We start from the raw sequence: 12,437 nt of genomic DNA, 5'->3' as shown, positions 1-12,437 counted from the left end.
AGAGGAGCCTGGCGGGCTACAGATCACGGGGTCAAAAAGAGTTGGACACGACTGAGCGACTAACACAGCGACTAATCGTGATAAATTATTAAGGGAAACAGTCATAAATAAAACTATCTTCTATTGAAAATAGGCTGAGGTGATTTCTCCAGACGCAGAAAGAATCCCTGAGTCCTGTAATAGCAGATGGTATTTTTCTTGCAATATCATTTGCAAGAACGAGGTCACGAGGCAGAGTCTATTATCCACAAACTAGAATACGATGAAAAATGTCCTGTTTGTGGAGCCTTCTTCAAGGACTTGAGCATTTCCGTGTAGAAATTCCATCACTTAGCACCAGGAGGAAATGGTGAAATAAATTGTTTCTGTTTTTTGGTTTTTTTTAGAGACACTGAGTGGGATTTCCCCAAATGTAATAAAGCCCATGAGGTGATGCATCTACTGTGTCACCGTAACCAGAAAACAGACCCAGGATTCATGGGGTCTGATCTCCTGGATCTAAAGTGAAGAGCAGGAGAGAGGCAGACAGAGCACCTGTCGCGCTTCCTGGGAGCACCGTCTCCTGCAGAAAAGAAAGACATGTTGGTCCAAGAGGCTGAGGAACTCCTGTCACTTTCCTGGGGCTGCACCTCTCCAGCCCCGCCCTCACTGAGGGGCTCCTATGTCCTCCACCTCCACCCCCACCCCAGGCCCAGCAGCTTCTTGTCACCTCCTCCTTCCTTCCTGCATCACAGAGGCACCCCAGGCCCTGACACCCGCTGCTCAGGCTCAGGACTGAAGCCAGTGAGGAATCAATCTGCTCCCTTTACTCAGGTCCGGATCCTCCCTCAGGGGGGCCTAACCAGGGAACAGGTCCGGGGAGGAGGGGCATTGCTTCCTGACAGCCTTGGGGGCTGCAGGCAAACCTCCTTCCTTCACTCCCCTCTAGCCTCTGAGCCAGCAGCACACACAGCTCTCAGGACCAGGGTCCCTGCCCCCCATCTCTTCCTGGTCCCCCCAGCTGGGCGCCTCCACCCCAGCTCAGGCCCACCATCCCCAGGCACTTCTGCTCAAGGCAGGGCCTCTCAGTGATGGAGGCTCTGGGTCCCCAGGAGGCTGCTGACGTGCAGGCCACAGGCTGAGTCCGAACTGTTGCTGCTCCTGGAGCACAGGCCTGGCCTCAGGCCTTCCCACAGTCTTTGCTGTGGGGCTCCTGCCTTGCTTGCTTGACCCAGGCCACTTCCTGTGAGAACGGGCCTTTGGAGTTGGGTCTTCAGTTCTTGCTCTCGGGTGATAGGTGGTCTTATCACCCTGGTCATTTCCAGGGTGAGGAGGTTCAGTGAGGGGCAGAGGTTGGCTGGGATTCACCTTCCCCATCCTCACTCCAGGCCCTGTGCCCCTGCCTTCCCTCTGAATTCTGCCCTCAGTACCTGCTCCTGGAAAGGACTCAGCCCAGGAAGACAATTATGATGAAACTGCTGAGAAGCACGGGGAGGATACAGGTGACGTGCTTGGTGGCTGTGGCCGTGGAGTTGACTCTGAGGGGAGCTTCAGTTGGTGATGCTGTAAGGAAAGTGAGAGTGAAGCCCTTGTTCCTACCCCTAAACTAAGCAGATGCCTTCTCAGCCCCCCTGACCCAGGTACCCCTACTATGCAGCCTGTTTGCACCCACACATGGAGGCCCTTGTGACAGGTCCTCAGGCGAGACGGGAGGGAGGGAGGAACCCGGTCCCCATGGGACTCTGACAGCTAATGAGTAAGCAAGATTTCCAACAGAGCCACTCAGTACTAATGTGACATCAGAGGTGGTGACATCAGGATGGAGTCCTCAGGAGCTGACAGCAGAGGTGCTATTGACAGATTTCCAGAAGTAGGATTGGTGACATTTAAAAGAAAGTTCTGGAAAGAGGGAATACTAAGAAGGAGATTGGAATCATAGAGATGCTCTCATGTTTAGGATCAGTGAGAATCCATGTTCAATTGTACAAAGGCCTGTGCTGTGAGGAGAGACGTCAGGAGCTGGAAGAGGAAGGAGGATTACAGAGCATCCCCGGGCCATTGTTCTCCCAGGACAGCTCACCTCTGACAGATCATTTTCACACACACAGAGAGGGGGGTCCATGTCACCGTGAGAGAACTACCACTTTCTCCTACTCTTCTCACTTACCCGCGGTCTTCAACATTTTCTCCCAGCGCACCAAGGAAGTGTGATACCAGCGCTGACAGTCTCCCATGGAGACCTTCTTGAAGAAGTCCATCACAGCTCTGTCATTTTCCCATTTCTCTTTCATCCGTCTCCCTTTAGAGTGAACCATTGTCCAGTATCCATTCTCCGAATCAAAGAGGAGGCACAGTTGTCCATTGAAGCCAAACTCCCAGGATGCACTGGTGTGTCCATTGTCTTCACGCCAGCATGTCATCCTGGCCTGCAGGGTGAGAGGGCCTGACCCCACCGAGGAAAAGAAAGAACTCAGCCTCTGAGCTTGAGAGATTCTTTGCCCAACCTGGGTCCACCTCCCCTGGGCCCAGCTAATCTGGTCCTAGTCTCTCCTGCAACAGCTGCTCTTCCATTGGACTACTAGGGAAGGACAATATCCAATTTTTTTTTTTTTACCTGAAAACAGTGGATGCAGCTAAGCCCCCAGTCTACTCCTCCTGCATTTGGACTTTCTAACTCACCCTCGTCTATGTGTTTCTCCGGTGTAACGTCAGGCATCTGCTCCTTGAGCAAGTCTCCAATGTCTCTGAGTGTGTCAGTCTGTGTTTCCCACGCAGTTCATACTTTTCACTTCCTCTCCCAATGGACTCATGTACATGATCTTAGCTCTACCACAGTCATAGGAGAGAAAGACCTTTTGATCAACTTCTCCTTGAACCTCACACCATGGCTGACCATCTCTGGGCCGAGGATCAATGGTGACATTATAGGAAAGAGAATGAGCATCTGTGAAGGCAAACACAGTGAGGGTGAGGTTGGGGAAAAAGACCCTGAGGCCCCTTCCCCCAGTTATGTGAGAGCAGAGTAAGTGCAGGGCTGGGCTGACAGAGCAATGACACCCCACAACACACACCACACAGCCAGTGCCCCTCCTCTCCTTGTGGAGAAGGAGGAGTCCCCTGCCTGGCAAATTTCACACATCCTGGGTGTGTCCCCTTGTCCACCAGATCAGTTCTCAGCATAATAACCTTTGCAGAGATGTGCCAGGCTGCTATGCAGGAAAAGCCTAGATGACAGAGGACTGTCAGAATCTAACCCCATGTCCTGTGAGAGATGGGGAGCCTGTGGGGATGCTCCTGAGGAAGCAGGATGACAGGGAGAGGGGCAAAGAGGTGACGGGTGAGCACAGAACCCCAAGTTGGAGAAGGGAGAGTTTATAATTACGGATCACAGGACTTAGCAAGGCCGGGGAGATGCTCCTGATCTCCCACTAGGATGGGTCTTGGAAGCCTGGAGAAAGGCCTAGCCCACATGGCATGAAAGAGAAAATCCAGAACTTCTGAGGCAGGTGGTAGAGGAGGGGATCAAAGGCTCAGAGAAGTGAATCTGCCAGGGCAGACATGGTATGAAAGGGCAGGAAAGTGTGCAGGCCACCAGGCACCATGGGAAAGCCTGATGGATTCTATGGAGCCTGAGAGGAAAGCATGCATGAGAAGCATCTCCAATAGCTCAAGGATGACTTTTGTGGAAATCAGGGATGGTGATAGGAGACTGTGTTCCTGTGGGCTTCCGGCAGGAACAGGGATAGAAAATGGGGAAAGATCAGATTCCAGGTGGAGTGTTGTATGTCAGGAGCAAAGTGGGTACAATGGTCAAAGTCATTAGTGAAAGTCACTCAGTCGTGTTTCACTCTTGTGACCCCCATGGACTATACAGTCCATGGAATTCTCCAGGCCAGAATACTGCAGTGGGTAGCCTTTCCCTTCTCCTGAGGATCTTCCCAATCCAGGGATCGAACCCAGGTCTCCCACGTTGCAGGCGGATTCTTTACCAGCTGAGCTACAAGGGAAGCCCAAGAATACTGGAGTGGCTAGCCTATCCCTTCTCCAGCAGATCTTCCAGACCCAGGAATCAAACTGGGGTTTCCTGTGTTGCAGGTGGATTCTTTACCAACTGAGCTATCAGGGAAGCTGAAAGTGATTAGAGAGTCCCAATGCCAGCCAGGGCCTGACTGCAGAGAGTACAATGCTGGCTCATAGCACAGGGTGATCCTAGAGGCAGAGAGATGGTCAGTGAACCTGGATGCAAACTGCTTGATTGAGAGACAGAAAACAAGGAGAGACAAACACAAGACTGGATGATCAGTAGGCTGAAGCAGCCATCCCTACCAAACATCCCTACCAAAATTTCCAGAACCGAGCTACTTCTCAGAAGGCATCACCAGAGAAAGAAGCCACGTCCCAGTGAGGAGGGCCCTTTCATCACCACAGGAAGTGCAGAAGTCCTTCCATACTCTCCGATGAGCCACACGGTTATTTACTGGGGCAACTAACTCCAATACTTTGGCCACCTGATGTGAAGAACTGAGTCATTGGAAAAGACCCTGATGCTGGGAAAGATTGAAGGATAGAGGAGAAGGGGACGACAGAGGATGAGATGGTTGGATGGCATCACCGATGCGATGGACATGACTCTGGGAGTTGGTGATGGACAGGGAAGCCTGGCAGGCTGCAGTCCATGGGGTCGCAAAGAGTCGGACACAACTGAGTGAATGAACTGAACTGAACTGGAATTGCAGAAGGAGAAACTACTCCCACATTCATTAGACCCAGTGTGTTACTAACACCACGCACAGGAACAGTAGCATGATCATGGCCCCCGTGCTGTGAAGCTATTGCTCTAAGGACCAGGCAATTAATAGACACCTGTGCCAGGTCCTGCTGACAGTGGTTATCTCTGGGTCCACAGATCCACTCAGTGTCCATTGCACACGTCCTGGGCTTCTGACACGAATGCACAGTCTGTGTTGTTAGTAAACTGCCATGGGTGAGGTACCAGAGTCGTGGATTCCACATTCATTCTTCTCACCCTGACTCCCCATCCCCCGATAGTACATGGAGACAGTATCATCTCCTGGAGGAAATAATGAAAACGAGTACCAACCTACAATCTCTCTAGGCCTGCAGAGCTGTGGTCTCTATCTTATCTCCACTGAATTACCACTGAGGTCCTAGGTTCCCTCTAATGGTACATATGACACATTCCAGGCTTCAAGACCCTAGGTCTCTGCTGCAACTGCTGTCCTGGCACAAAGGCAGTCACAATTGATGAATGATGAGTGTGGCTGGACCTGCTTCTTGGGCAGATGACCCAACAGAACCGGTGACATCATAGCTTCCTGTGTTCAGAAAGGTGCTACATGCTGTAGGTGGCATTTTACTTGGAGGCTCACAACACAGACTCCTGGTGTCCTGAAGAAAGGACATACCACTTGCAGTGAGAAAGCCCATACCATTCAGTGCAGCTCCTGGTATGGTCCTGGGGCCTGGCAGAGATGAGGCCTCTGGTCATGGAATGTCAGAGTTGCCCATTATGATCTGGGTTCACCAACCCCAACCATTAGTTCAGATAGGCCAGCCGTCATAGGATAGAAGTGATTATGTGGCTTGGCATAACCAGGGCTACAGGGAACAAATAAGATGTGCCAGCAGGTCACCTAGGCCTGACACCAGAGTTGATACAGGGCCACTATCCCCTGCTCACACCTGTGGCTTCATGCAGTGTCCCCTATGGCTCCTTGAACCAAGGAAGCCAGACTATAGCAGAGGGGGTGCATTAGCCCATAACAGCCAGATCCACACTCCTATCACAGTCCCACCACCAGAAGCTACAAGGCAGGACACGGTAAGTTTCTGGTTCATAAACAGACAACTGAGGCAGCTCTTGGATGATTCTCTATGGGATGGGTCACTCATTACTGGGGTCAGAAACCAGGACAGTGGACAAGTCTGGTTCTCAGTTGATTTACACATTATATTTGGCTCCTGCTGCTCCACAAACATGGAAGCTCCTTTTGCACTCAGAGACAGATACCAAATTGCCTAAAGAGACATAGATTTACTATCTTCTGTAGAAAAAAATCTGTCAACTCCTACCTTAATCAATAACCATTATAGGCTGCTGCTGTCCCAATTCCTAGACACTATGAATGTGGGACCAAAGGGTAGAAGTGGGGATGCCCAGCCTCACCCTCGAGCCCTGTGTCACACTCTGGGAAACCCTGTTCCTGTCCCTCCTAAGTTAGGTCCTTGGGGCCAGGTGTGGGGGGGTTTGTTGGGTGAGTTATCAGACAGAGGGATAAGATGCCAGTTGAGAGAGGGCATGTTTAGACTTTCTCCAACTAGCTGTTGGAGGCCCTGGGCTTCTTGGGACCATGGACAAATAGGAAATAAATGGTCTCGTAACCAAAACGGCTCAAGGGCGCCTTAGTGGGAAAGACCTCCCCCCCCCTCCCCCCATGGTCTCTGTCTGCCTCTTGTTTATAGAAAAGTTTCAGTCAGCCAGGCCTCCTGTGAGTCTCAAAACAGTGGTTTACGAGTTAAGGATTAGAACATGTGAAGATGGAGAAAGGAATACTCCTTAGGCTGGGAAACTGGTAACAATTTAGACTGTGACCAGCCACATAGCAGTGTCATGAAATTACCAGTTCCCTGAAAGATAACAAAGAGCTGACACAAGCCTCAAGTTGTTTCCACAGGAAGCAGACCCCCAGCACAGAAAAACTGCTGGTGGCAAGCACGTAGACCCCCAGACTTGTTGAAACCATAAGCTTGGTGGTGCTCAAACATTCGCCTTGTGCCAACCACCCTGACTGTGCTCAAGACGCTGATGTGCCCCACAGCAGCCACCTCTGCTCCCTTTCTAACCTGGAAACTTAGAGGCGGTCTGAGAACATTAGGTCACTATTTCCCAGGGCTCCTGAACAAACCAGCTTCTCCTTTTCCATCACTTATTAACTTCACCAGTGGTAGGATCTGGGTCATAACCAGCTTCAATTAGTAACGGCCTGAACTGTGTGGGAGGAGCTTTGACTCCAGGGACGTGCTGATCAATGGCTAGGCACTGAGAGCCTTCCTCACGATGCATATGTAATTTTGTTTTTAATAAACTGAATTCTTTAATTTTTTCAAGTGTGTTTAAAAATCCATTTTATACTTAAGCCAGCCTTGAAGATAAGCACATAATCTGTTTACTTTTTTTTTTTACCCAACAAAACTCAGGCACCCATTCTGTGCATAGCACTGTTCTAGGTGCAGTAAAAGGGATTCTTAACCTTAAACCATGAGTGTACCTTCTGGAACTGTGTTATCCTCCTTTTCCAGAAAGTAAAAATAAATAAAATCACCATTGTTTACTATTGACCTGCCCCAAATCCACTTCTGGCTCTGAGAACTGCTGCTGCTGCTAAGTCGCTTCAGTCGTGTCTGACTCTGTGCAACCCCATAGACGACAGCCCACCAGGCTCCCCCGTCCCTGGGATTCTCCAGGCAAGAACACTGGAGTGGGTTGCCATGTCCTTCTCCAATGCATGAAAGTGAAAAGTGAAAGTGAAGTCTCCCAGTTGTGTCCAACTCTTAGCGACCCCATGGACTGCAGCCTACCAGGCTCCTCCATCCATGGGATTTTCCAGGCAAGAGTACTGGAGTGGGGTGCCATATGCTAGGATCTGCCAAATTTAAGATGTTTCAGTGAATTCCACTCCTACTTTCCCCAAAGTAAGAAGGCAGAACTCCTCTTTATTTAAAAAAAAATTTAAAAGGCAATTTTTCATGAAAGAGTAGTTTCTATTTCTATTGCATTTTTCTCTTTTTTTTTTCCTTCTAGCTTTTAAGTTTTCTTCCTCCAACACTACCTTTTCCTGTACAAGGCAACAGCATTTTTTCATTTTTCTTTTTCTAAGACAAAGTATTCTATCTTATAGACAAATAATTCCCAAGACTAGTGATAAATATTTAAAAAAAGAAGAAGAAGAAAGAAACTTAAGAGGTTCCCTGGTGGCTCAGCAGGTAATGAATCCACCTGCAATGCAGGAGACCCCAGTTCAATTCCTGAGTCAGAAAGATCTCCTGGAAAAGGGAGAGGCTACCCACTCCAGTATTCTTGAGCTTCCCCTGGTGCCTTAGATGGTAAAGAATCCACCTGCAATGTGGAAGACCTGGGTTCGATCCCTGGGTTGGGAAGATCCCCTAGAGAAGGGAAAGGCTACCCATTCTAGTATTCAACCCTGGAGAATTCCAGGGACTGTATAGTCCATGGGGTCGCAAAGAGTCAGACACGACTGAGCAACTAAGCCCAGCACATTCAAGGGTGAATCAACTACATTACTTTGATGAAGTAAAAACTAAAAAGCACTTGGCACTAAGCTAGTCCAAGTATTTGTGTTGAAACAATTTTAAAAACTATTTATTTTATAACACTGTTTAAAACTTTCTTGGTCAAAAAATTTATACAAACATTTTCAGTTCAACCTAATGAAAGTGATATCTAGAAAATATTCCACATCATTAAGTCTGTCTTAGAAAGTTCAGATGCTATGGCATTGCTAAGGCACAGTGTTCTGGAAGACAATGTGCTTCTGCGGTGCTGGGTGATGTATGTGACTGGCCGGCTCCACGTGGGCCTCAGCAGGCACCGTCCCCCTGATGCTGGGGGACTGTGAGAGGACAGTCAGACACAGACCCCCAGGGCTGCATGGAACCCTGTGAGACACTGGGCCAGCTGCTGGAACTGGGCTTCTCCTCCAAATCTAAGGCCCAGCACAAGCCATCACAGCAAATGGTTCATCAGGACAGTTGATAGGCTGGGCTATTTGATGACCTTCTTTCATATCTCTAAAGAGTCGACATCTGTGTAGGGTATTTGACCCAGAGCCATGAGCTCCTACACTATCACTCTGAAGGCCCACACATCACTAGCACTGGAAAACTAAAAAAAATTATTTTTTTCATATCTATCTTTTTTTGGCTGTATTGGGTCTTAGTTGTGGCACTTGGGATCTTTTTGCAGCATGAAGACTCTTAGTTGCAACATGCTGACTTCTTAGTTGTAGCATGCGGGATCCAGTTCCCCGACCAAGGATCGAACCAGGCCCCTTCATTGGGAGTGTGGAGTCTTAGCGACTGGATCACCAGGGAAGTCCGGAGACCTCATTCTTAACCAGACGTTCATGAGCCATCCATCAATCCCACTTTTTCATTGTCCCCCACACAGTGAGAGTCCATGGGGAACAAGATTCTGGAGAGGGGCTATCTGTACTCTTAACTTGAGGTTGTCATCAATGGCAGAGCTCCTAGCAGCCAGGTCTTTGTGGAGGACTTCTCTTCTGACCAGGTAATCCATTCCACAGGCAATCTGACCTTGTGGACCAGGTCCTGTTGAGAAATTGCCTGAGGATTACTGGCCTCTACTAATTTGTGCTGCAGGCTTCCCTGGTGGCTCAGATAGTGAAGAATCTGCCTGCAATTCAGAAGACCCGAGTTTGACCCCTGGGTCAGAAAGATCACCTGGAGAAGGGAATGGCCACCCACTCCATTATTCTTGCCTGAAGAATTCCTCGGACAGAAGAGCTTGGCGGGCTACAGTAGATGAGGTGGCAAGAGCCGGACAGGACTGACTAATACACACAGAGACACACAATTTGCAATGCTGTGAAAACTATTTATGATTCTCCCAATTCGTGTAAGGCAATATCATGAGGGCTTTTCTCTTTTTTCTATACACATAAGGGAAATAGGAGAAGATTTCTGTGATGAAGATCTCATAGCTTGCAATGTTCAGTGAATATCATTGTCACCTGAATTTCAGAAGCTTAATCTCTGTTTTTACAAATGATTGCTGTTTTTTATTTGGATCTTTTCCATCTACATAAATCCCATGGAAAATACGCCCTAAACTACCTTCTTGGAGTACATCCTTTCCGTGGATAGAGTTATCCTCTCCTTGGATATTTCGATATCCTTCACCTTAGCTCTGGCCTCCAAAAGAGGGGCACTTCTCAAGACACTCCTCTACCCACCCACAAGGTAGGATAACGGGATGGAAATACTATTGTTGGGTGTGTCTCCTCACAGATACTGAGTCATCTGGGACATGGCTGAGACAACCCTTGGGAACTACTGGACACTGATGCTGTCTTCCAGTTCAATTCTTGTAATACCATGAAGGTGCAAAACAGCTAATATTATTACTACAAGAAATATAACTGCACGGCAAACCCCTGCGCTGATATAAAACACACGGGTAGAAGTAGCTGGAGCTGCATGAACAGGATCATAAATAGTTCTGCTAGTGGCTTTGTCTAAGACCGAAGTTTTTTGTAGCACATTTTCCTTCCTTTCAAATTTTTGAAGAAGGGAAGTTTTTGAAGAATTTACTGTCAAGTTGAGCTGCATTTAGTATCACAACCTCATCATCTACTTTGCAGAAAAGGAAAGCTAGAGCCGATATAGTGCCTGGAAATCCCCCCACCCCGTGCCCCTCGAACGCCCCACCCCCATCAAGCAGAAATGCCGACCTGGGGCAGGTCCACGAAATTGTCTACTTGGAAACCTGCTTATATTCAACTTGGACTCTGCAGGCCAAGTGAAAGGCAGGACATCTGTTTCGCTGGGTTAAAGGATAGACGTAGTGCCCAACAAGGCCACTTCTCTAATAAAAAAAGTTCTGCATCTAGACCAATGAGCCGAGGCACCTGGTCCCTGCTCAGGAAGAGGCTCGCACCGGCCCCCGGGGTCCTGGGTGAGGCCCGGGGGCCGGGGGTGGAGCCTTGGGGCCGGGGGTTGAGCCGTGCCGCGGAGCCTGGAGGCCGAGAGTGGAGCCCGGGGACCGGGGGTGGAGCCTTGCTGAGGAGCCAGGGGACCGGGGCTGGAGCCCTGGGACCGGGGGTGGAGCCGTGCCGCGGAGCCTGGAGGCCGAGAGTGGAGCCCGGGGACCGGGGGTGGAGCCGTGCCGCGGAGCCCGGTGGCCGAGGGTGGAGCCCGGAGGCCGGGGGTGGAGCCCTGGGGCCGAGGGTGGAGCCGTGTCGCGGAGCCCGGTGACCGAGGGTGGAGCCCGGGGGCCGGGGTTGGAGCCCGGGGCCGGGGGTGGAGCCATGACGCAGAGCCCTGGGGCTGGGGCCCCGGCTGGAGCCAGCAGCCAGGGCTCGGACAGGAGCACTCAAGCACGTTTCAGCAGGGATTGCGCCGCCGCCGCCGCTTCCTGGGCACCAGGGTCCGCTCTGCGTTTATAACTTACAGCCGGGAAAGAGCGCTGGTCCTTCAAGGGCCGGGAGATGTAGGGACCAGAAGGGTCTCTGTTGCACAGGTCGGGGCGGAAAGGCGTGCTTTTCGGGGCGGGTCTGGGTCTATTCGCGGGATGCCCGACTGGCCCCAAACCGCCCGGCTCCAGGGCTCCCACTTCCAGGGGCGGTCTGGACCCTTGGGAGGTTTCAACCCTATTTCCTGCCGCGTTGCGGACCCCTCTTTTCCCAGCGTCACTTCCCAAATTCCCGACATTACTACTTCACCCAAGTCAACCCTGTTCTGGCCCGGAGTACCAGCAAGAAGCCGGGAGGAGCCTCCGAGGACTAAATGGGCCAGGGAAGCGAAAGAGGTGGGGGCGGCAGCGCCACCCTGTAAAAAGTTTCGCGAAACCCCGGGGACACCACCCCCATCCAATTTACCGCTCATAACCCATTAAACCTCCTCGCGTTCCCCCGCCACGCTCCGCGTAGGGTCATCCCCGAACTCACCGCTGGACGTTCCGCTGAACAAAACAATTGGAAGCAAAACGAGGAAACCAAGACTGGTCTTGAAGCCACCCATCTCTCCTTTTGCCACCTGGATCCCTTTGCAGGAGTGCGAGGCTGCCAAGCCAGACCCCGCGATCCTCTCCCGCTAGCCCACAGCTGAGGTGTGGACCTCCACTCCTCCCAGGACTGCCTGGCCCGCCCCTCCGCTGACAGGCTCCGTCCCAGATTTCCTAGCAGTAACCACTAGGAACCCCGCGCCGGGGCCTGGGCGGGGCTCTATTAACAGCTCGCTTGCTCTCTAGCCCGGCCTCCCAGTGTGCTCGCCTGCCCACCTGCTTACGTAGTGCGCCCACTTGCTTACGTAGTGCGCCAACTTGCAAGTGATAGGAGACCGCCTAGTTCTTGTAGCTGAGGCTGAAACGCCAATACTTTGGCCACCTGATGCGAAGAACTGACTCACTGGAAAAGACCCTGATACTGGGAAGGATTAAAGACGGTAGGAGCAGGGGACTACAGAGGATGAGATAGTTGGAAGGCATCACCGACTCGATGGACGTGAGTTTGAGTAAAATCCGGGAGTTGGTGATGGATTTGCAGTCCACGGGGTCGCAAAGAGTCGGAGACGACTGAGCCACTGAACTTAAGGCTCTTGTTCCTCACCTTGTTCCTTATCAGTCTTAAGTCTCTTGTCCCTTATCAGATCGGGGGCACTCAGGCCAGTCATTTGAGTTG

The 12,437-nt window shown here is 50.8% G+C and overlaps 1 protein-coding gene across 1 annotated transcript; it reads right to left on the bottom strand.

Moving 5' to 3' along the window:
• Positions 1 to 376: 376 nt before the first annotated feature.
• Positions 377 to 11,946, bottom strand: LOC113898567 (UL16-binding protein 2-like). The gene is given in 6 exon segments (XM_027551831.1): positions 377 to 562; positions 1,410 to 1,542; positions 2,147 to 2,422; positions 2,659 to 2,752; positions 2,754 to 2,923; positions 11,706 to 11,946. Coding segments are annotated over 5 exon segments (729 nt in total). The 5' UTR covers positions 11,779 to 11,946; the 3' UTR covers positions 377 to 562; positions 1,410 to 1,426.
• Between the last annotated feature and the right edge of the window lie 491 nt (positions 11,947 to 12,437).

This window comes from Bos indicus x Bos taurus, chromosome 9, assembly GCF_003369695.1.
Source record: "Bos indicus x Bos taurus breed Angus x Brahman F1 hybrid chromosome 9, Bos_hybrid_MaternalHap_v2.0, whole genome shotgun sequence".
In the NCBI taxonomy this organism is placed as follows: Eukaryota; Metazoa; Chordata; class Mammalia; order Artiodactyla; family Bovidae; genus Bos; species Bos indicus x Bos taurus.
Note: the sequence above shows the minus strand (reverse complement) of the source record. Positions and strands in the feature narration are given on the sequence as shown.